Below are 23,620 nucleotides of genomic sequence, written 5' to 3' on the forward strand. Positions count from 1 at the left end.
TACTGGCTATAAATTATATTCAGAGAATCAGTATTGCCCTTGAGCTTATCCCTTCTGTAGCGTCATTGGGGAGGGAAACTATCAGGAAAATGAATGTAAATTGTTAAGGCTTATCTCTATACCTTTTCCCATTCTGAGATCTATAAAAACACTGGAAAAGACTAGTGAATGTCTTTAATTACATTAGATTAAATATTAAAATCTGATTCCTTACTGTCCTTGAGTGAAGTCTGCATTAGTTGTGTATACTATCCAGCAAAGCTCTGAAGTGCTTACTTGTGAGAGGAGAGAAGGAAAAAGCTTTGAAGAAATCTCTCTGGTAGCCTTGTCTTCTGTGGAGACTAGACTACCACCTTCTTTCAGCCAGGATCTTAATACCTTAATTTAACAGCTTTTGCAAGGCCTAATCCAGTCTCATGCAGAAGACTGGCTCATTGAGTGTAGGCAGTTCAAGACCACTTGATCTAGTAAAGGCAGTTCTTAGTGTTGTATTTTTATTTGTAAATACTAGTTTTAAGTACTGTGTTTATATTTGGGAGACACTGTATTAAGCCATTGAACTAAAGGCTTCATTTGGCAGATCTGGGTGTCCTTTCCCAAGCATCATGGCAAGCACTAAGCATTCAGTGGTGACAAAATCACTGTGGTTCCTACTTTCACTGAACAGTCTAGTCAAAGATAATGAGGTGGTGACAAAAATGTAGCAAATGCCATGATGGAGCAACATGGTTGATGACAGGCATAAAGGCCATGACTGAGTTATGACCTAGTCAAAATGATCAGGAAAGACTTTGGTGAAAGGGATAATTGAACTAAGACTTGATGGACGAGGAGTAATTAATTAGGCAGAGAAGTGGAGAGAAGAGCATGTCCAAAGGTACAATCTCCCAGTGACTGAGAAGGCTATCTGCTCAAGTGGAAGGAGACGGTTTTAGTAGTTAGTGGCTGAAGAAACAGGTAACGGGTGCTATAGATAGCTTCATAGTTATGTTCCATGTTATGTTTTTTTTTTTTTTTTTTAAAGATTTTATTTATTCATTCGACAGAGATAGAGACAAGCCAGCGAGAGAGGGAACACAAGCAGGGGGAGTGGGAGAGGAAGAAGCAGGCTCATAGCGGAGGAGTGATGTGGGGCTCGATCCCATAACGCCGGGATCACGCCCTGAGCGAAGGCAGACGCTTAACCGCTGTGCCACCCAGGCGCCCCTCCATGTTATGTTTTATCTCTTTAACAGTTGGAAACTATAAAGGGTTTCTAAACTGTGTGTGTATGGGGACAGGGGTGGGTTAAAGGATGGTCACCTAATAAAATTGCCATGTAAAGAATACACAGTGCAGTGTTGAGAACAAGATGTATGGGGCAAGACATGTTTATTGGAGTAGCCCATTGAGAAATGAATTACAACAAAGTGGAGGGCGGTAGTGAATGGATTCTGTGTTTCCTGTCTCACTGGCCACTCAGTAATCAGTATCCTTTGCTGGGTAATCCACGCTTCAGTTGTGAGACGTTGATCTCTAGCTACAATCTTCCCTAGGTGATCTCATCTAATTCCAGGACTTTGAATACAGTCACTCTCTGTCACTCCTAAATACTCCTAGGTCTCAGACTCCCCAAAACTCCAGTCCTAGTCAGATTTGAATGTCTTGAGTGTTCCAAATTAATCTCTTAATTAACCTGCATTCATCCATCCATTTGCTTAGGGCAAATACTTCGGCTCTCATTTTTTTTTTCCCTTTCATATGCTGTATCTAGTCCTTAAGCAACCTGCATGGTTCTACCTTGAAAATACGTCGTGAGTCATCTCGCACTTCCAACCACCACTACACTGGCTTAGAGCCAGGTAACTACCGTAGCTTACGATGGCTGGCTGCTGCTACTCTTGTCCTTCTGCAGCGATTTTTGCACAGCAGCCAAGAAAGCCTTTTCTGAGGGCAAGTCAGATTTTGTCACTTCCTAATTGCCCATACTCCACTGGTTTTCCCATCACACCTAGAATTCTGAAGTTTGGCCCATGTGCGTTCATTATTTGGCCTAATTTCCTGCCATTTTGTTCTTGCTCATTGTAGTCTGGCTACATTGGCTGCTTTGCCACCTTGCCAACATTTTTCCCATCTAGAAATCTATATGTTATATCTTCAGTGTGGGAAGGCTTTTCACTTAAGTATTCTTAATGCTCATTATTTCTAAATTCGGGTATTTGCTCCAGTGTTATTACCTCAGGCCTTCCATGGCCATCACTAAAACATATCCTTTGTCACTATCTACTTAATACTTCTTTCTTAATAGCACTTAAAACTTAGAATTATGCAAACTTCATGAGTGATAGGAACATTTTGGTCACTTGATTCGTTGTGTCTGGCATGTTGACATTTTTGTTGAGTGAATTAGAAAATGGTAGATATTGGACTAAATGGGTGGTGGTTGATTACATTAGAATTGGAAGTGTCTTGATTTGGGGAAGGAGTTAAGTGGGGAAGGGAAGATAAGTTCGGCATCAGACATTTTGAATTTGAGGTATCCGAAAAACGACAAGCAAGCAACTGGGATTTGTTAACTTGAAGGTCAACGATCTGGCCCAAAGACAAGAATGTATAAGAATATATGTGTGGTTCTTGTACATGGGCGAATTTCGCCTGGGAGCTGGTGGGGGTGGGGGGTGGAGGAAGAAAGGAGGTGAAGTAATTTTGCAAGAGCAGAGCCCCAGAGCTGGTGTTTCAGAAGAGCTCCGTCATCTGATGGCCAGATAAGGCCTATAGGGAGCTTACAAAGTACCCATACTGGTGGGCAGAAACCATACTGAATTCTCGATGGTTCTACAGGATTTCTGCAGGTGTGGAGGGTCAAGTGAGATGAATCAAATAGGCCTGCTGGTCGAGTTTTCTCATTTTGTCACATTAAAGTGGGAAGTTATTTAATAAAAGAATCCGTAAAATTACGCACGGATCCCTGGACTCTCGTTAAACTAAGCTAACACAACCCTGGACCACTTACATGTGCTGCCTCGGACCCATCTGGGAACCCGGGCTCGTCCCAGCACAGTGTCAGGAACTGGGGGGCGGACACCTGTATGCTCATTTTGCCCTCGGAAGCCAGGGTATTTTGAATCGGATGTGAGGCAAATCGCAACCGGCATCACAGCTGCCGCGAGCAGAGGCTGAATCCCAAGGCCGCGCCAGGTATTTAGGCTACAGCTCCGCCTCCCGGGCCTGTGACGTCATCACACGGAGACCTGGTTGAGGAAGGACCCCCCGTGCCGTTAGTGCGCTTGCGTACACGCCTCTTGCTAGGGCCTGAGCGGGACGCGCGTCGCGGAGTGAGGCCAACTCTGAGAGCGCGCGGCCAGGCATCCGCTAGGGGCAGCCCGCCGCTCCCTCCTGGCTGCTGGAGTAATTCGGTTCCCCCACGTGCTTCCGCTTGGCTGCTGGCTGGGATCTGCTGGGCTCGGGCCGCAGGTACCCAACACGGGATGGCTTGGGGTGGGTGTCGAGGTCGGTGTCCATTTATTCTTGGGCCCAGAGGTGACCGGATCGAGGATGAAGTCTCTGCATCCATGCCGATGCCCGGCCCTTGCCGACTGCCTTCCCGCACGGGCGCTCCTAGGTGATAGATTCTTCTTCCCCGATTAGCGGCCACCCTCGGCGTTCTTCTCGAGCGCTCTCGGGGGGGTTGCGTGGCTCGATCTCCACCTTCTAGGGACCTCTTGTTAGGGGTTGGAGTGAGGGGGTGGGTGACAACACTTTGGCTTTCCGCGGAGCTTACCCACAGTTCTCGGTATTGGCGCTGGGCATTAAACTGAGGCGCTGGGCATCAAACCAAGTCTAAATCTTCCCACGCTTTGAACTGTTTGTCTCAGCTCCTTCTTTTATAGTCTTTGTTCAGCAATCACATCCAGGACTTTGTTTTGTTAATGCCCCTAGAATGGTGACTGGCACATAGATGCTGTTTTGTTAGACCAGTAGATGAGTGAATGAAGACAAGTCCTCTTTCTCTTCTCTCAGGTCCCTGTTCATCAAGTCTTCCGTGGCACCTCCAGCCCAGAGTAATCTCAAACCTTCATTCAGACCACTGGCTGTACTATTATTTTTATATCTAATTTTGTCTGTCTTCAGACAGCGCCCCTTATCTGTTTCACTTGAATATTTTCTCCAAGGAGAATGGGAGCTCCTTGAAGTCAAGGCTTTATCTGGTATTGCTTCTGGGGCTCCCACAGTAACTAGGGCAAAACACAGTCTCTAATAATTAGTTACTGATTGATCAATGTGTGGTTGGTTTGTGGCAGCAATCAGCCGACAAGCTGGGCAGATTTGTGAGCTGTAAAGAGCTTAGGCTTTGGAGTCAGGCAGACTTGAGTGTGAATCCTATCTTTGTCACTTTTCTTCCTTGAGATACTTGAATTCTTTATACTTGCTCCTTTTCTTATGAAAAAGGAGCCATTTATTTTAACAAAATGTTTGATATTAAGATAGAACTGCTAAAACCCATATTTGGATTGGAGATTAGAAGCATGGTTACAGCACAGTTAAGGCAATTAATGAACTTCATGTTTAGAATGCAGGAGGCCCTGGACTTTCTAGGTAACCTGTCATTCTTAGTCTTATGTTGTAGTAATATAATTGATAGTCCTGATGTTTTTTTGGTGTATTTATTCTGGTAGTGATGCAATATTGTATCATATATAGTCACAGTAACTTTTACGGTCTATACAGGCTTCAGTATGGTTTTCCCTCCCTCGAGGAGACAATTGGGACACATTTCATCACAGTAATATTCATTGATTTCCTTTCCCTGACTTTATTAGTAATGCATATGATTTAAAAAAAAAAACAACAGAACACCAAATAACAAAAAAACAAAATAAGAACGATCTGCAGTCTCACCATTCAGAAATCATTACATTTTGGTGTTTTCTTCCAGGTTTGTTTTCCCTATATGTTATGTACATGCATAAAAAAAAAGGTATCGTGCTTTATCCCGTGATGTCTGTCTTCTCATAAGTATCTACATTCATATCCTTAGATAATTTCTGAAAGTTATTTTGAAAAAGTTTTCTTGAAAACTGCCTTATTCTATAAATATGCCATCATATATTTTAATCATTCTGTTTTTTGGAAAATTGTTTTCAGTTTTGAAAAAAAACTCCTTGATAGGAGTGTGAATTATAGCTTCTCTTCTGACTTTCCTGCTGAGGAAATATATTCTTCACCTCCCAAGCCTCGGTTTCCTAATTTTAAAAATGAAATGGACATGTTCCCTAGGGAACAGTTGGAGGGTTAAGTAAAATGTTTCTTAAAAATGCGCCTCTCACAGCCCCAGGCCCCACAGGAAGCCTCCAGCTAATGTTCCTCACCTAGAATCTGGTGTTCATGTCCAGTTGCGTTTCCTTTCTCTCTGTTTCAGTGGTAATCTTTCACCATGCATCGGAAGAAAGTAGATAACCGAATCCGGATTCTCATTGAAAATGGAGTTGCTGAACGGCAAAGGTCTTTGTTTGTTGTAGTCGGAGACCGGGGGAAGGATCAGGTAAGACCCAGTCAACACTTCCTGACTGACTTTGTATCTTATTCCACAGAGTCAACTTGTTATTGGCCCTCTGAGGTTTCAGCACATGGTAACCTTAAGGTCCCTTTGACTGGTCTTCTTTGAGTAAAATGCCTAGTGAGAACCTTAGCAGGGACTAAGCATGAGGTTAAGTGTGTGTGACCGGGCTTCTAGCCCCTGCTTAGGCCCTACTGGCTTTGTGACCTGGGGCACTTCCCTGTCCTGGCCTTCGGTTTACTTTCCGGATCTGTCAAGTCAGGTCTTGGGCCTGGCAGTCTCTAAGGTCTCTTTGGGCACTGAGATTCTGTGACTTCTTCCTTTGGCAGGTGGTCATACTTCATCACATGTTGTCCAAAGCAACTGTGAAGGCTCGGCCTTCAGTGCTGTGGTGTTACAAGAAAGAGCTGGGGTTTAGCAGGTAAGTTTGGCCTTTACCACTTACAGTTCCTGCCCCTTACTTCAGTACCAGCCAGTGATTCCCTGACCTAGTTTTTCTGGGATCATTAGGGAGGTGCTACCTCTGAGGACACTTCCAAAGAGAGAAAATGATAGTGCTGATGTCCTTTCTTCATTCCTGACAATAACTTTCACATCTGTTCCATGCTCTGTAGAAGTCCCCAGCCCAGTTCCTTGATTTCTGCCTGTGATTTTTCCTTTTACTTTTCTAGCTGATCAAGCCTATCTAATGCAAGTTCCTTCAGTTGACTTTTCCCATCTCATATTTACTCTGCATTTTCAGTCTCTTTTTTTGCCTTTTGTTTCTGAGGAGGGTGTGCCTCATCCCATGTCCACTGCCAACCCTTCATCTACGCTGGATCTCTTCTCTCACTTCTTTCAGGACCTGCACCCTCTTTCCTCTGCCAGCCAGCCACTACATACCCCTTTGAAACTTGTTCCTCTTTCCTGTAAACGTGCTCGGCTCTCCAGTCTCAAAAAAAAAAAAAAAAAGATTAGCTGCCTACCCAGTTTTATCTCTCAGGCTTTCATTTTCTCTCACGTTTATTGCCGTGAAACATAAGCCTTGTGTGCTTCTAGCCACTCTCTTTGATAACTGGTTTCTGCTTCGATCATTGTGACCAGATTGTGCTCTGGGAAGTCACTGACAGCCCGACATCTCACGCAGCAGCTTTTCTCCCTCCTCTCAGAGCTCTTTCTCCACCGGTTCACTGTTGTGTTTGACAGTGGGCCTCCTTTTATTTTTTGAAGCTGCTGTAGTCGAGATGTCTAGTTGTAAATAGCAGACCTTCGCCACAAACACACTTAGGCCCAAAGGGAGTTTCTTGAAGTATAGGAGATACTTACGCGGATGAGATTTCAGCCCTGCCTCGGCTGATATAGAGCCGGAGCACTAATGCTCCCCGCTCTTATTGTCGGCTCTGTTCTTCCCCACCACAGCTCCGCTTTCTGTGTTCTTTTGTCCCCATGGCAGAAGTAGCTGTTGAGGTCCAGCAATGTTGGACATCAGTCTTTCTTCCCAAATTCCTGTGGAGAGATACCCGTCCCTGGGCCTGAGGAGGTGGGGTCAGTCCATCTAGTGGAGACCTGGTAGTTCCGCCCATAATTTTGTGTATGGAGGAGTTTGGAGTGCCGAGTCCTGTTCCTCGGCAGATAACCCACTTTGTGATATGTCAGAAGTGCACTCCTATCTTGGCCTCTGTGATGCTTTCTCAGACTGCCTTCCTGAGCAGTGCTCTTTTTCTTGATCTTATTTCCTGCCCTCTGCCTAGCTTGCATGTGCTTTTCTGTCCTTGAGCCTCTCTTCTGTGCTCTGTTGCCAAATGTGTTTGTCTCTGGCGTTGACTCTGAACCGGAATCTCAGCTCTGGCTGCTCTGTGCAGTGGGTACTCCCGGCCTTGGCCCTGCTGCCTCCTCTGCCCAGGGTGCCACGTCTGCCTCTCTGGCATCACCTTCTGAAACATTTTGGGGCCTGCCTCATTCCCCAAACTTTCCCCAAACCCTGTAGTCACACCTCGGGGTGCCTCCACCCTCCTTACTCCCTGCTGTCTTCCAGTGTTGGTCACTCTCTGTTCTACTTCCCCGGCAAGATGCTCATCTGCACCCTGGTCTTGTTTTATTTCCAGGTGGTAAGTTCATTTAGTTAGGAAGCCTCACCTGCTTATCTTTATATTTTCGTATTTTCAAATGATCTGGCATGTTTGTAGTAGGTGCTCAGATAATATTTGTTGAGTTGAATGCATTGTTTAAGTTTTTTAATTGTACTTAGTTCCAAACGCTAAATTTGATCAGTTAGCATCCTTTGGTCTTCGAGAGACTTGATTCTGCCTAAAAGAAACTAGGTTTTGAGTAAATTGTCTTGCTTTTTAAAAAAACATATAAATGCGTTCTTGTAAGAAATACGAAAAATACAGGCAGATCACAAAGATGGAAATAAGAGCATTTATAATCTCAGTACGTAGGCATAGTTAGCATTTAGCTGTCACTGTGTGTCATTATGAATCATAATAGGTATTTTGTTGTATATATTCTTTCGTAATTGGGCAGGTAAGCATTTTTAATACAGATTGAGGATAAGCTCTCTTGCCTGTCAGCAGAATAGTAAGTTTCTGGGGCTTGTGAGTGTTACTGCCGTGCAGTTGGTAACTCAGACAGGTGCAGAATTAGGCAGTTCACAGTATTCGGGGCAGATTTGCCTTTCCTATTTAACCCCTCCGACTTCACTTGTAAGAATCTCTTCTTTGCCTCTTGTAGCTCTCCCAACCCTGTCTTGAGGTGACAGAGCCCCAGATTAGCTGATGCTTATAAGTCATGGGCTAAGGCACAATCCCTAAGTGACAGTAACCTTGCCCAACTGCCTCTTTCACAGATGAAGAAATATGGGCCCAGAGGGAGGGTCTTTGTTCTAGCTATTCAGTTAGAGAACTGTGGTAACATTTCGATCAGTTATAAGCCTCAATTCTGGAGCTTTCCTGTTTTTCTCTCTTTTGTAGAAGAAAGTTAAATGACAGTTGGATAGTCAGGGTTTTTAAGACAAAAGAAAAGTTCAGGATTCCTGAGAACTATCCAGATCCCATTCCAACCCTTATATCTTCTGTCTGTATTAAGTCAGAGCTGCCCTTGAGGACTTGATCCCACAGTCTGGGGAAGGAAGTAGATGAATTCATTTATGCAAAATGAATAAACTGCCTGTGGTCACCCTGCCTTTCCCAGGTCTTCTGGGGAACGGTACCATGTAGTGGAAGCAGGGGCTTGAGACTAAGGGATGAGGTCACCAAGGTTGATTTCAAACTCTGGTCTATCCGAGATGTGAGGTTTAGGTCCTTCCGTTACCCTTCTTTTGAAGTTAACTATTTACAGAAGGTGCCAGGGCAGCATAGCAGGGTCCCCACACAGACTTACCCCTGGCCCCCTCCGAAGCCCATCCTCAACCTCTCTACTCTTTCCTTCCCCTTTAAAGGGAGGGGTTAGCACTACAGTTGCGGAGTTTCCTTCTAGCTCTGAGGGTCTGGGTGGGTGATCATTGGCCTGTCCCCTGCTGCCACCCTTTTAGCCTCTCTGGTTTACTGGCCTTCCTGGGGTGTGTATGGGGGGGGTGATTGCAGTCACCGGAAGAAAAGGATGCGACAGCTCCAGAAAAAAATAAAGAATGGGACGTTGAACATAAAGCAAGATGACCCCTTCGAACTGTTCGTGGCGGCCACAAACATTCGCTACTGCTACTACAATGAAACCCACAAGATCCTGGGCAACACCTTCGGCATGTGCGTCCTCCAGGTGGGTGGCTCCCCCGGCTTGTGCCTGGAGCTTGAGCACGGAGGGCTCCCCGCAAGAACAGGCAGACTGTCAGGAGAAAGAGTCCCCTGTACCACCTCCCCCGAGCGTTGTCAGTGGAACACTTGGCCACTTCCCAAAGCAAACTTGATAACTCACCGCATATAAAAATAAACTTTTCCACTGAGAGCCACACTTATCTCGAGATACCAGAGCTGACACATATGCTCCATCACAGCTGCTTCTAAGCAGCTGAAGGTGAGAAAGAAAGTGCCGTGAGCTTCAAGCAGCCCCCGTCCCCAGATCCTTGCTGGAACTAGCTGAAGCCTTTGGTGAGCAGTGAGCAGTGGGGCCTGTTTTAACCGACAGGGTGGAGACCTGTGCACTTAGGCGTTCTCTCCAGAGTGCTTGATCGGCATAACTGCCACGGACACCCTCCATCCCTCTTTGTAGTCCTTAAAATCCCCTTACTTTTCCCCCCGTAGAGAACTACCTGGTGCCTTTTTTCACTGGTCTTATTCTGCCAGTCAAGTGAATAGACTAAATTTCACGTTTTTCTTTGTTTTGGGCTCTGGTGGTCTGGCGGTCTGTGTTTTATCTTTTGATTCCTGACATTCGTGACCCCCACATACCCCGAAAAAGAACACGTTTAAGCTCAAATCCCCAATTTTGGTATGTGTTTATTATATGCATTCATTACTATGATTAAGTACATCATAAAACGTACCTTACAAAATGTAAATTAAGAAATGAGGGGAAAAAATCATGAATTGGAAGTTTTTATTTTTTTCGACTTTCCAGTGGGTTGTCCCGTACTGCTGGCTTGCATCCCACCTTGGAGACACGAAGAGAGCATTTTGCCTCTTCTTGCTCAGGCTAACTGGTAGGGAGCGTTCCTAGGCTGCCTCTGTTACCAGGGTCCGTGGAAAAGGCTCCCTTAAGCAGTGGCTCCCCCATGTGGTGCAGTTGAGTTTTGTCGGACAGCTTCTGTCTGTAAACACGTGCGAAAATGAACATGAGGGATTTGTGAAATGCAAGTGCGGGTCAGTGAAGATGGGAGGATTTCTTCCCAAATAGGATTTTGTCTGAGATTATTAGACACGCTTGACATACAAAACCAGGTACCCCTATTCTCCAGGGCTGGGCTCGCTTCTCTGCCTGTCAGGAAGGGGTGTGTGTGTATGTGTCCATACTGGTGAGTTGGGTGGGGGCTGTGGTCTTGGGTTTGTTCTCTGAAGTCGTCCTTTTACTTTATCACCTGGTCTTTGGCGCTCTTTGCATGACCAGCCCTTTCCAAGCTCTTCTTCTTCCAGGATTTTGAAGCTTTAACTCCAAACTTGCTGGCCAGAACTGTGGAAACAGTGGAAGGTGGTGGGTTGGTGGTCATCCTCCTGCGGACCATGAATTCGCTGAAGCAGTTGTACACGATGACCATGGTAGGTGTATGGTTTTTAACTGAACTCTGGTGGGTCAGATGAAGCTGTGTTTTTGCTGTTGGTCATTTTCTTTTAAGAATTCCGATTGCACAGCTCCAGTGAGTGGTCAGCACAGGCTCTGAGCTGGGAGCTTTTTGACTACAAGTAATGAGAAGGTCACTGTGGAGAAATGTTAGCGGCCCTGACTGTGCCCGGGCTCTCTGAATTTCACATTTGCTTTCGGGTGTTTGCAGCTTCTACACCAGTGAGGTTCAGGTATGACGCGGCTGTTACGTAGTTCCATTTCTGGAATGGTATTCTGCAGAGAGCCATGCCAGTGGCTCATTTGTGTATTGCAAAAAAGGGACCATGCACAGACGTCCTCACCAGTCCTCATCCTGTTGGATAATGAAGGAACATTTGCCAGTTCCACTCCTACTTCGGCAAGAGCTTCGGCTCTGGGAGGGGTAGTTTCCATCCAAAGCCGAGGACATGGTTAGGAATGAGAATATGTCTCAGTGGATGCAGAGCTGGGCTCTGACCCCATCAGTATTGCCACGTGGATGTTCTTAGTTCTTAGGTTTTCAGTCATCCCATGGCCCTGCTCGGGAATGGTGTTAGGATTGGCCTCAGGCTTTCATGAGCTGTATTTATACAGTGACCTGGACTTTCCTCAAACCTTAGTAGCTGTTTCCTGTCACCACTCCTCTTCCCATCACCCACCACTGTGGCCCCTCTGGCTTCCTCAGGTGTCCTCAGACATGCCCAGTATNCCTCAGACATGCCCAGTACGCTCTCACCTCAAGGCCCGAGCACTTGCTGTGGCCGCTGGGATATCCGTGTGGCCCTCTTCCTCACTGCATTCAAGTCCTTGCTCAGACACCACCTCCTCAGTGTGGTCTTCCTCACACCCTGTTTGAAATGCGTGACCTGCTTTATTTTTCTTCAGAGCATTTGGCAACTACCTGAAGTTACATATTTATTTGTTTACTGTCTGACTTCCTGTGCTTGTCTCTAAACTTCGTGAGATCAGGGACTTTGTTTTCCTCACTGGTGCACTCCCAGATCCTGGAAGAGTGCCTGGCATTTAGTAATCACTCAATGCTTGTGAATGAATGAATAACTTGTGCCCGTGTCAGTTTGTTTGTCCTTCTTCCCCCTTTCATGTGGCTGCCTGCCTCTCACCTCAGAGGGCCTTCCCTCTGTATTGCATGTAAGTAACCGCCCCCCTGCCATTCGCTATCACTGCACCCTTTTTTTACTTTGTAGCATTTGCCAGAATTTTACTCGTTTGTTTCCCTCCAGCCACTCGACCATAGGCTCCATGAGCACAGAGGTTATGCTTCATTAAACACCAGCGTATACCCAGCATGTCTGGCACACGGTTGGTATGTACGTTTTATTGAACGAGTGAAGACATCTTACGATGCTGGATAAAATGTGGAAAAACGTCAAAGTTGAGATGAGGGGAAGTTTGTTATAATAGAAAACACTACATTGAGTGTTTGATGATCCCAGTTCTGGCAAAGAGCAGTCAGGCCGTTTAGCACAGCAGGTTACATGGCAGTGGATTTCCAGCAGTTGCCCCAGCGCCTCCTTTATCCGGGGGTTGCTTGTTAGACCGTCCTCGCGTTTAGACCCAGAGCCTCAGCGTTACTTTGGGATGTTTTTGTTCACGGACGTTGTCTCTTTTAGGACGTGCATTCAAGATACAGGACCGAGGCCCATCAGGATGTGGTGGGAAGATTTAATGAGAGGTAGGTCTGAGGCACATTTCTCCCTTAATTGTGGGGAGCTGTGGGAAGCACAGCTGAAAGCTGTGCTTTTGTCTGAGGGTGGGTAGCACGGGTCCAGAGCGGTGAGATTGCGGACAGCAGTGATGGTTGGGAAGCCCACTGGAGGCAGTGAAAGTGAGTGGGAAGCTGGGGCTTGAACCAAGTCCTCCTCCTCTCTGGCTTTTAGCTTATTTTTCTGTCAAAGGGGTAATTTGGGTCACAGATTCCCAAAATGTGTTTCACAGAACACTAGTATTTTAAAAGGGACTTTATGTCGAAAGGGTTTCTGGCCAGTTGTGTCTGGGAAGCTGTGATACAGTTTGTCCTGTGTGAAGATTCACTTTAGCCTGTCGTAGCCTCTGAAAAGTCTTGAAGCAGCAGGGACCTATTTTACTGATCGTTTCCCAGATTTATTTGACCACAGAGCCCTTCCGTAGGGAACGCCAGTTAGCAGCCTGTGAAACTCCATGAGAAGCCATGGCCTGGATTAGTGGTCCTCATCTAGAGCAGTCTTGCTCACTGGGGCCATTTGGCAATGTCTGGAAACAATGACTCGGGGGAGAGCATTGGCAGGGGCGGGAGACGCTACTGGCATCTAGTGAGTAGAAGCCAGGGATGCTGCCAAACGGCCTAAAATAAACGGAACAGCCCCACAAGCAAGAATCATCTGGTCCGAAACATTGCTAGTGCTGAGGTTTAGAGGTCCTGGCCTTGAAGCTTGGGGCCTTTCCAGTTTTCATCGTCTCTGGAGCTTTCGCTCAGTAGATGGANGGGGGGGGGGGGGGGGGGGGGGTGGCCGCGTGCTGCCAGATAGAACAATAGGAAGCCTGGGGTAGTAGCTGTTGGGGCTCTCTTCTTGCGCTGTTGGAGAAGTTTGAATTTTCTAGCCAAACACATGTTTTCCTACCCGTGGGAGTGTCTGTGTTAATTTCTTAAGGGAGCTTTTCTTTCTTCTGCCTCGTCTTTATTTTTTCTTCCTTGTGGCAGAAGGTAAATTCATTCGCATATGGGTTTGTTTCCCTGTGTGACTGGTGATCATTTGTGGGGTGGGTTTGGAGTTCCCCATTGAAGGATGGCCTGAGACAGCTCAGTCCTCAAAGGGTGAGCTAAGAGGGTTGGAAACGGTTGTATGACACAGGGAACAGTTGTATGACAGTCGTGCACAGTAGGAGTGCTTGTAACCTGTCTCTCAAGACAGTTCTGGGTATTCGCTTTTGCTGTATAAAGCACGTTTGGGGGGCGCCGGGTGTCGGTTAAGTGTCCGTCTTCTCAGGTCACGGTCCCGCGGTCCTGGGATGGAGCCCCACGTCAGGCTCCCTGCTCCGTGGGGAGTCTGCTACTTCCTCTCCCTCTGCCCCTCCCACTGCTTGTGCTCTCTCTCATTCACTCACTGTCTCTCAAATGAATAAATAAAATCTTAAAAAAAAAAAGCACATTCAGGTGCCTTGTAGGGAGGCTCGGCATCCTCTTGCACTGCCCTACAACTGGGTTTTGGCTTTCTCTGGCTTTCTTAGAGATGTGGGGGCCAAATGATTTTCCTGAAGAAAAGCCACACCTTTGTTGTGTAGACATTGCCCTTCTTCCCCCTCAACACCTCATGACCGTTTTGTTTCTCAGATTTATTCTCTCTCTGGCCTCTTGTAAGAAGTGTCTCGTCATCGATGACCAGCTCAGCATCCTGCCTGTCTCTTCACACGCTGCCAGCATTGAGGCCCTACCTCCCCAGACCCCGGTGAGTCAGCCAGCGGTCCAGGAATCAGGGCGAGGCCGTGTTTTTTGTGAGGACCCTTCCGTGGCAGTGGCAAACTCTCTCCTCTCTGGTAGGATGAGAGTCTTGGTCCTTCTGACCTGGAGCTGAAGGAGTTGAAGGAGAGCTTGCAGGACACTCAGCCTGTGGGCGTGTTGGTGGATTGCTGCAAGACCCTAGACCAGGTAAGTGTGGCGTTTCGAACTTCCCTGCCCTAGGATAGATAGTGCAGAGGGAAAATAGAACATTCAGAAAGCAACGGAAGCCAAGTTAGGACAAGTCAGGACTTGGATCCTCCTGGGGAAGGGACCTTTTCTCTTGCTTGAACTCATGCAGCAATACCAGGGCTACTTTCTGTCATCTGTGTTTATAACACGTCCAGGGATTACCTTCCCCTCCACCCCAGGTCGTTAGTCCTGGGAGTAGAGGGTCTGGGGGGTGGGGTGCAGGGGAGATGGATTGAATTTAAAGAGGAATCCCCCCAGCGCTTTTTCCAAGAGAGGGTAATCTGTATTCTTCCATTTCAGTTAAGTTTTAGTGACAGAAAGATTTTTGCTTCTGCTTTGTGTAGAGGTGAGAGGAGAGGCTGAGGCCCCTTGTATTTACCCTGGTTGCAGAGTAAGGCCTGATAGGGCCTCCATGGTGGGGTGGACCTGATCTTTAGGTACAGATAGTGGGCTGGGAGAGAGCTTCCAGAATGCATTTCTGTGCACGCCGAGGTGGCCAGGGCTGGTAGACTCAGCTTCTCTAGTGGTTCCTGGGCTGAGCGGGAGCTGGCTGGGCAGTGCCCAGAGGCCTTCAAGCTGTCAGGTGTGTTCAGGGTTCTGGTCCAGCCAGAGGATCAGTCCAGGCCTCTTGGCACTGGGCTCTGCCCTCATGATGGAAAACAGCTGCAGTGACACCTCCCACTAGGGGCGGAGGCCCAGCAGGCTGATTTCCCTGTTCGTTCTAGAAATAGAATTATCGGCCACATAGCTCTTTATGCAGCCCAGGCTGCAGGCTCTAGGCTGCTTTGAGCCACTTCCTGGTCTCCTTTGTCAGAGAGAGGAAATGAGTAAGAGGTTGGAGAAAGGGCAGAAGAGGGAATAGCTGTAAAAACAGTAGTGTGAGAAAATACATAGAAAAAAAATCACTAAGTATGAAAGAGTGTGCATTAAAAATTGGAAATGGTGTTTCTACTTGGCAGTCCCACTCTGCAGAGACAACTGCCATTAACAGTTTATCACGTGTTCTTCTGGAACTTTTTCTGTGCATACAAATGGAGATTTTAAAAATATGCGAAGGGATTACACCGTATAGTGTAAGTGGTCCCCTAGTAGGCATTTGGGTTGATTCCAGCTTTTTTCCTGTTGTAAACAGTGCTGTTAGGACCTTCTTACAAATACGCACTATCTCTTGGGTAAGTTTCCAGAACTGCGGGATTAGAGTGTGTGTGCGCGTTAAAATGGGTGTTGCGCCGGCTCATGGAACCAGCAACAGTGTGAAAACGCCTTTTTCCCTATACCTTACCAGCACTGGCTATGATTAAACTTCTAAGCCTACCAGCCCTGTGCTATGGGAATGCAGGATCACTGTTCTGATTTGTGTTGCTTGAATTATGAGAAAAGTGGTACTTTTCTCCTATAATTGCCGGTCACCCAGGTTTTTTTTGTTTTGTAAATTATTTTGGGGCGGTTGGTTTTTCATTTTAGCATATTGTTTTAGAAAAAGATTTATTTATTTGAGAGAGCACGTCTGTGCAGGGGAGGGGCAGAGGGAGAGAATCTTCAAGCAGACTCCCTGCCGAGCAGGGAGCCTGACATGGGGTTTGATCCCATGAACCATGAGATCATGACCTGAGCTAAAACCAAGATTCAGATGCTCAACCGACTGTGTCACCCAGGTGCCCCTAGAATGCATTTTTAGTCCAGATATCTTACCCTTCCGTTACGTTAGGTTTTTCCTACTTATGTTTTGTCAGAGTTTAAAACTTTTCAGCAGTAAGCAACAAAAGAGCAAAATACAGTGCTCAGCAAAAGCCAGGTTAGGATGAATAGGACCTGGCTCTCCTCTGAGTGTTTCCATCTGGAGAGACTCTGGCTTCTTGGAGCTCGTCCCCTTCCTTCCCTTCCATCTGCCTGGGCTTGTGCCTCTACAGTATCTTCTTTAGTGTCGCTGCCTGGGTGTGTAAGGCAACTGCCAGGCTGGACCATCTGGCCTTCTTCCCAACCTTGGCCTGTTCCCAGGGCAGATCCCAGTAGGGGAGTAGAGTTTGGCCCCCGAGTAGTGTTGTGGTTCCTCCTCTCATTCTGTGCCTCTGGCATCTTGCTCTCCTAGGTGCCAGGCACTACCCTAGGCACTGGGGTCAGCGGTAAAAAGGAGGGGCACACCTGCTTCGTGGAGCTTGCGTGCTGGTGGGTTGAGTCTGACAGTGAGTCAAGGAAACAGGCCAGTCCTGATGTGTAATAGAAGGTGCTGTATACGATGGAGAAACAATGTCAAAGAGGGATCGGGAGTGCTGTGGTTCTAGGAGGCCTGGTTTAGAAGGTGGTCCTCGAGCAAAGCCTTGAAGGAGTTGGGGCAACGAGCCGTAGGGCCGTCTGGAGGGAGAGTGCTGCTACCGCAGGTGCCGAGGCCCGAGGTAGGAGTCTGCCCGGTGTGCTCGAGGACCAGCAAGGAGGCTGCCTGCGGTGAAGCAGAGCGAGCAGATGAGAGTAGGAGGAGATGACAGAGGTCATGCCCCACAGCCACGTGGCCCCGAAGGGCTTGGCACTTATTCTCTGAGAGGTGGGCTCCCACGGAAGGTTTCACGTGTCCAGTCTCTCAGCATAGCTGCCGGAGAGATCCCCAGCTGAATTTTAAAATTCTTCCTCTGGCTGCTATGTTGAGTCTAGACTGTAGGGGAGCAAAGACGGAAGTAGAAAGACTAACTGGGAGTCTCTTGTAATAATGGGGAAGACAGGGTGGGGGCTTGGAGCAGCGTGGCAGAGGAGGACACTGGTGAGAGGTGGTAGGATCGATCGTATATATTTTGAAAGTAGCACTGATGGGCTTTGCTGGTGAATCAGGTGTGGGGAGAAAATAGTGGCCTAAATAGTGGGACAGTTAACTGAGATGGGTAAGACTGTCGATGGAGGAGGTTGGTGGGGGACACTCTGGGTTCCCCTCAGGTCAGCCTGAGAAGTCTGACAGACGTACAGGTGGAGACATGTAGGGGCAATGGTGTGTATACAGGAGCTTGATGGGTTGGGAAGAGGTCTAGAATTGGGTGTTCGCAGCATCTGAGTGGCATTTTAAGCCCTGAGACTGAGAGGAGATGACCAGGCAGTAAGAAGCCCAAGTGCTGAGCCTTGCCTCCTGGCTCGCCAGAACTGGCCCCCTTTGATTTCGGTTCGACTTCTCTACAGTAGTGGTGGTAGATGGCTGAAACTTGGTCTTTCTCAAAGCTCATAATAGGGTTCTCTTTTCACAGGCCAAAGCTGTCTTAAAGTTCATCGAAGGCATCTCGGAAAAGACCCTGAGGAGTACTGTTGCGCTCACGGCTGCCCGAGGAAGGGGGAAGTCTGCAGCTCTGGGATTGGCTATTGCTGGGGCAGTAGCTTTTGGGTAAGGAGGTCTCATTCCCCCTCTTTGGGAAATCTGAGCTCTGAGGAATAAGTGTGCGGGATAGGAGTCAAGGGACCAGGAGACCGTCCCTGGGTCTGCGCGGGCTCCTGTGTGAGTCTCTACGTTGTGGGTTCCTGTCTAGACACAGTGACACTGTTTCCCCCCATCCCCCCAGGGGTGCACACATGTGTGCAGGCGCATGGATACATATACCAGGACCTTTGCGATCACTATTTAAAGTTGAACAAACACAAAAAAAGTGGGACAGATGTACAAAAGCAAAGACACAGGAGTAAGAAACTTAAAGCTGTTTAGGAGGTGGGAATATATGTGACCATCTCTGCTGACTGCGAAAAGTACACGTTTGACATTTTAATGATTTCGGTCAGTAGGAATCTTGTTTGCTTTTGAGGAGCTGCCTTTGAGTGTGATGTCCTTTCTGTTCTTTTGCCTTGGGCAGAAGATTAATGCAGTCGTCAGAAGAGTGTGTACTTCAGCCTCACAGGCAGAGATAATGGACCTAGAATTTACCATGTCCTCATAGGCATGCTCTTCCTTGGTGCTTCTAATAGCTCCGTAAGCATTTCACAGTGGGATAAACCCGGGCCTAGGGAGTTTCAGTGAGTCACTCAAGATGCCCCAGCAAGTCAGTGCCGGTAGTGCTGGGGCTGAGGTCAGCCCCTGACTTCCCGTCTCTTGTTCCTGCTGCTCCAGCGGGGACCGTCAGCACCTTCGCCATCGGCATCCTTTACACTCAGCCAGTGTCCCCTGCAGGTTCGCTGCAGCCCAGGCTTGAGCGCTGATTGAGCTGTCGGGCTTCACGTTCTGAAACGCTGTCAGCACAGCTAGTGATGACTGTGAGGCCACCCTCTTGTCCCAGGACGCAGGCTTGGGAAGTAGCACGCTGCCTGTGCACGCGGAGGGAGTCGTGTGCCTTCACGGATGTCAGGAGCTGATGGCCGGGACGTGCTACCTTCACATCGTGCATGTGTTTTCATTAGTTTGGGAGGAACAATGTGCTCAGATTGGGAGTTGCTTTACTTTTCCTCCCTTAAAAGTGTTCTTTTCCTTCTGCTATTATCTCTGGTAATCACCTGTGTGATAGGGCAAACAAAAATCTCTTGTTTCCCCTTATGTGTTCCCTAAACGTCCCTTTTGGATTTCCTAATTACTTAAAAAAAAAAAAAAATCACCTTTTTCTTTTGTTTAACAGGTACTCCAATATCTTTGTTACCTCCCCAAGCCCTGATAACCTCCACACTCTGTTTGAATTTGTCTTTAAAGGATTTGACGCTCTGCAATACCAGGTAGGAAATTAGGATAAGAACTTCCTTTGATTCGGTGCTGGGTTCAGATCTCGGTGAGGCCTCTGAGATGCCCGCTTACTTTTAACTTCTAACGCTTGTCATTGATTTGACTGTCCACCAGGAGCATCTGGATTATGAGATCATTCAGTCTCTCAATCCTGAATTTAACAAAGCAGTGATAAGAGTGAACGTATTCCGAGAACACAGGCAGACCATTCAGGTGAGGCTTATTCTAAAACCTTGCTGTGTGGGGCCGTGTCCTGCTGTATTTAAATATGGTCACTTTATGTCATGTCATGTCGTGATCTGTGTAATTGGGTGTCTTGTATACAGTGTTGCTGTTTTATGATAAACCTGGTCCAGGTTTTCAGCCTCTTCTCAAGGAATACTTGCAAGCAAACTCACAAACGTATGTCGCCAGGTTGGAAAGTTATCGTTTTATCCCTCGAAAATGGAGTAAGTGGGATTGCGAGTATTCAAATCTGCTAAAAGAACTACAGTCACTGTTCTGACATCAGTTCTGATTTTGCTTAGTTACATAGGTTTTGAGATGGTGCATCTGTAACTAGAACAACAGCCTCTCCATTTAAAAGAAAAAAAGAACTTTGCAAGATGTACTCTGAATCTTTGTGGTTTAGCCAGTGGCCTATTTTCCTTTTTAAACAGTGTTTCCCTGAAAGCTCTATAAATCTCCAGTGCTCTGGAAGCCTGAATGGTTTCCACTTGTCCAAAGGCTGCAATTCTGTTCAGTTGTAGGAAAGTATCAGTGTGACAGGCTTCCAGAAGGGATGGAGGCCCCTGGGCTCCCAGCGGGGGAGGCTCATCGATTATGTCGGACTTGGGGTGGGAAGTGGGCCAGGTAAACTTGGCAGTTTATGACCTTTATGCCTTCGAAGGGATATGTATCTACCTGTCAGGGAGGTATGCCTTTCATCAAAGGTCCAGATTGTAAATAATATCGTTGATGCCTTTTATCTAAGGATCTTATTTTCCTACTAAGTCTCTTTGTAAAATCTCTTCATTCTGTACATTTCTTCCCACTTTTGCCAGATTCCCTTAGCCTCACTGAAAGTGGCGGGGGGGGGATGTCTGATGGTTGGGTGGGGTGGAGGGCAGGCTACCAACAGTGAGAATACAGAGACCTGTTAAAACTCAAGAAAAATACACAAACCAGAGAAAGAAAACCGTTCCCTGAAATGCCCAGGCTCAGCCCTTGCTGCTCTTTGGATTTGTAATCAGAGACCCGCTTGTATTGCCAGAGTCCCTTTGTCTCCAGGCTGGAGTTTAAACACAGAAGTGACCTGACTTTATGAGGCTCCATTTGGGTCCCTTTGAGGCCTCCTCCTCCTTGCTGGAAGTTGAGAAAAAGACGAATATTAGATTAAAGTCAGCTATGCCTCTCTGGGGGGCTGCTTTCTGCTGCTTTTATGAGGTGCTTGTTTAGTTTTTTTTCCCCTTCAAGAGTCCAAGACATGGGGCCCTACTGAGGGGGTGTATTTGCCGTTAGAGTTGAGTGGAGTTGCTCTCTCCCTGACCCGTCATTCAGCTTCCAGCAAAGCAGACGATCTTATTTGTAGTGAAATACTTCAGAAAAGTATGGAGGTCAAGGTAACTCAGAATCCGAGCACTTAAGCCTAAGAAACGTCGACACTTTGTTGTTTGCTGTGTTTATTTCATATTTTAAAAGTCATTTTTACTTCTGTCTTGAAGATATAAAGCATCAGAGACACAGTTGAAGCCCCTCTTGTACCCTCCCCATCCCCTTCCCTCCTTCCACTCCCCATAGGTAACTCTACTCTGGGTTGGTGTGTTTCTTTTCAGATCTTGTGTTTGTATTTTACTAGGTAATTAGGCATCCATCAATGGTAAAGTACTGTACTTGTCCGTTTTCGGCCTGCCTTGTTCCTCAGCATTTGTTTTCAAGATTTGTCCAGATTGAAGTTTGTAGCTCTGGTTGATTTCAAGCATTGTATGTTTATACTACTGTTTGTTTATGTTTCTAGGAGTGAAACTATTCGATTTAGGGTATGCACAGATTTCTCCCTTTCTTGGATTTTGCCAAATTCTCCTTTAAAAAAGTGTACCAGTTTACCTTCCGACCAGCATTTTTTTTTTTTTTTAATTTTTGTTTTCCTCAAGTTCTTACCAACACTGGGTGCTTTGTAGGTATTTAATTTTTACCTGTCTGTGTGTGAAATGGCATCGCACTGATTACTGAGGTTATGTGTCTTTATGTTAGTTCAGGTTTCCTCTCCTGTAAAGTACCTCTTCGTGGCCTTGCACAAACTTTAAAAATAGCAGGAAGCCCTGAAGAAACTGAAGGGGTGGTTTGTATGCGTACGGATGACAAACTTAGGGCAAGTTTGTGGTATTAGGTGGCCAAGCTAATAGTATAGTTAAGGATATGTGAGTGTCTGTGTATTAGGAAGGAATCAAGTCTTAGAAGTGTCCTAACCAGTGCAGGAGACTTGGCCTTAATAATGACGGTGTGCAGGCAGGGAGCACAGGACCTAGTGTGTGGTAGGTGCTAGAGACACCTGGCATCGTCCCATCTGCCACCTGTGCTGGGGTGAGGCTGTTCCTCTGGCTCCCTGGCCAGAGCAAAGCTGGGGAGAAGCATGAGAAGACAGAGAAGAAAGGAAGAGGGAGCCCCACCTATCAGTATGAGGCTAGACACCAGCCAGGGCATTTTTCTAGATTTCCCTGAAGTTTCTCTCAAGCAACCATCAGATAGGTATTTCCTCCACTTTACAGGAGAGGAGTCTGAGGCCGTGAGGCTACGTGACCCGTCCAGGGGCACATAATCGGTGGTGAACTTCCGAACCCAGGTGTCTGTCTCCAAGCTCATTCTGTTTTGTCCTGCCAAGGAAATGTGGAAAGAGGAGTGAGAGAAAGAAGAACTGGGAAGGGGGAGAGAGAGGGGACAGAGTGTGGCCTTTATGAGGCCTTGCAGGAATCACAGCTGTGGCCCTGGGGTGGCTGGGTAATAACATCCACTTTTCTTCCCCACAGTATATACATCCTGCAGATGCTGTGAAACTGGGTCAGGCCGAGCTCGTTGTGATTGATGAAGCCGCTGCCATCCCCCTGCCCCTGGTGAAAAGCCTCCTGGGCCCCTACCTTGTGTTCATGGCATCCACCATCAACGGGTAAGCAGCTCGGTTGGGAGTCATTGCTCCCATTGTAGGTTCTTGCCCATTAGACTGGGCCTGGGTTGGGGCACATCGGTCCGTTTCCCGAAGTCAGAGTTGTGGGAGCTGCTTTGGTCTCTCCTGGGGCTTGTGCACGTTGGAGTCAGTCTCATTAATGAGCGGTGTCCACCTCTGATCTGACAGTGAATGGGCAGCACAAGACTGAAGAATTTCATAACCCAAGCGGTGAGGGTCTCATTCTGTCTCTAGGCCTGATTAGGTTTCAGAGAGCCATGTGAAAATACAGTGTTACAGCAACTATCAAATTAGTATCAGACAGCAGTCGTCGTCTTCTTTTTTTTTTAAGATTTATTTGGGAGCAAGGTGGGGGGAGGGGCAGAGGGAGAGAGAAGATCCCAAGCAGGCTCCCAGCTGATCATGGAGCCTGACTCAGGGCTTGATCTCACGACCCTGAGATCGTGACTTGGGTGGGAACCAAGAGTAGGATGTTTAACCGACTGAGCCATCCAGGTGCCCCAAGACAGCAGTCTTTTTTTTTTTTTTTTTTTTTAAAGATTTTATTTATTTGACAGAGATAGAGACAGCCAGCGAGAGAGGGAACACAGCAGGGGGAGTGGGAGAGGAAGAAGCAGGCTCATAGCGGAGGAGCCTGATGTGGGGTTCGATCCCATGACGCCGGGATCACGCCCTGAGCCGAAGGCAGTTGCTTAACCGCTGTGCTACCCAGGCACCCCCCAAGACAGCAGTCTTATACCGGCTCGAGGGCTTTGTTTAGATACTTGAAATACTTAGTTCATGCTTGCTGTAGAACCGTTAGGAAAAATAGGCAAGCAAAAAGAAAAGTTACTGATAGTATCACCACTAAGAGATAGCTTCTGTTAGAATTTTGTTATACATTCTCTATGCATTTATTTTACTTTTTTATTTTGAACAAGAGTGTAAACATAGGTTACATATTGTTTTTAATTTGTCTTTTTGTGTAACAATGTATTGTGAGCTCTTTCCAGGTCAGTAAGTATGTATCTTCAATATTGGAAAGATTTCTTTGTGTAAATCACATCTTGAAGAGATAATTCTGTTACAGATTTATTATTGTGTTTGCTTTACTTAAACTGAAAATATTAAATAAAATGGATTTTACTTTTTTTGCTAACAGTTTTATTGAGATATAATGCATATACTATACAGTTTACCCACTTTGAGTGTGTAATTCAGTGATTTTTAGTATCTGCACAGAGTTGTGCAGCCAGCCCCACAATCAGTTTTGCATTTTCATCACCCCCAAAAGAAAAACCGTACCCTTTACCTATCACCCTCTAATCTTACCTCCCTAACCCCCTGCCTTGGGGAACTACTAGTCTACTTTCTGTC

The 23,620-nt window shown here is 46.8% G+C and overlaps 1 protein-coding gene across 4 annotated transcripts in view; it reads left to right on the plus strand.

Annotated features, from left to right (window-relative positions):
- Nucleotides 1–1,089: 1,089 nt before the first annotated feature.
- Nucleotides 1,090–23,620, plus strand: part of NAT10 (N-acetyltransferase 10) — a 39,440-nt gene continuing 16,909 nt past the window's right edge. Inside the window, exons 1-12 of one of the 4 annotated variants that reach the window (XR_004621392.1) lie at nucleotides 1,090–3,453; nucleotides 5,399–5,521; nucleotides 5,866–5,957; nucleotides 9,100–9,271; nucleotides 10,582–10,704; nucleotides 12,379–12,440; nucleotides 14,076–14,190; nucleotides 14,283–14,390; nucleotides 17,657–17,790; nucleotides 19,004–19,097; nucleotides 19,219–19,317; nucleotides 22,110–22,246. Coding sequence is in view for 3 of the 4 variants with exons in the window: in XM_034645912.1 (XP_034501803.1) it covers nucleotides 5,414–5,521; nucleotides 5,866–5,957; nucleotides 9,100–9,271; nucleotides 10,582–10,704; nucleotides 12,379–12,440; nucleotides 14,076–14,190; nucleotides 14,283–14,390; nucleotides 17,657–17,790; nucleotides 19,004–19,097; nucleotides 19,219–19,317; nucleotides 22,110–22,246 (1,244 nt within the window). In the remaining variant the exon portion in view is untranslated. Of the gene's footprint in view, nucleotides 5,522–5,865; nucleotides 5,958–9,099; nucleotides 9,272–10,581; nucleotides 10,705–12,378; nucleotides 12,441–14,075; nucleotides 14,191–14,282; nucleotides 14,391–17,656; nucleotides 17,791–19,003; nucleotides 19,098–19,218; nucleotides 19,318–22,109; nucleotides 22,247–23,620 lie in introns of all 4 variants that reach the window. The other 3 variants (XM_034645912.1, XM_002920613.4, XM_019801155.2) reach the window with 3 other exon arrangements.

This window comes from Ailuropoda melanoleuca, chromosome 16 (genome assembly GCF_002007445.2).
Source record: "Ailuropoda melanoleuca isolate Jingjing chromosome 16, ASM200744v2, whole genome shotgun sequence".
NCBI lineage: Eukaryota > Metazoa > Chordata > Mammalia > Carnivora > Ursidae > Ailuropoda > Ailuropoda melanoleuca.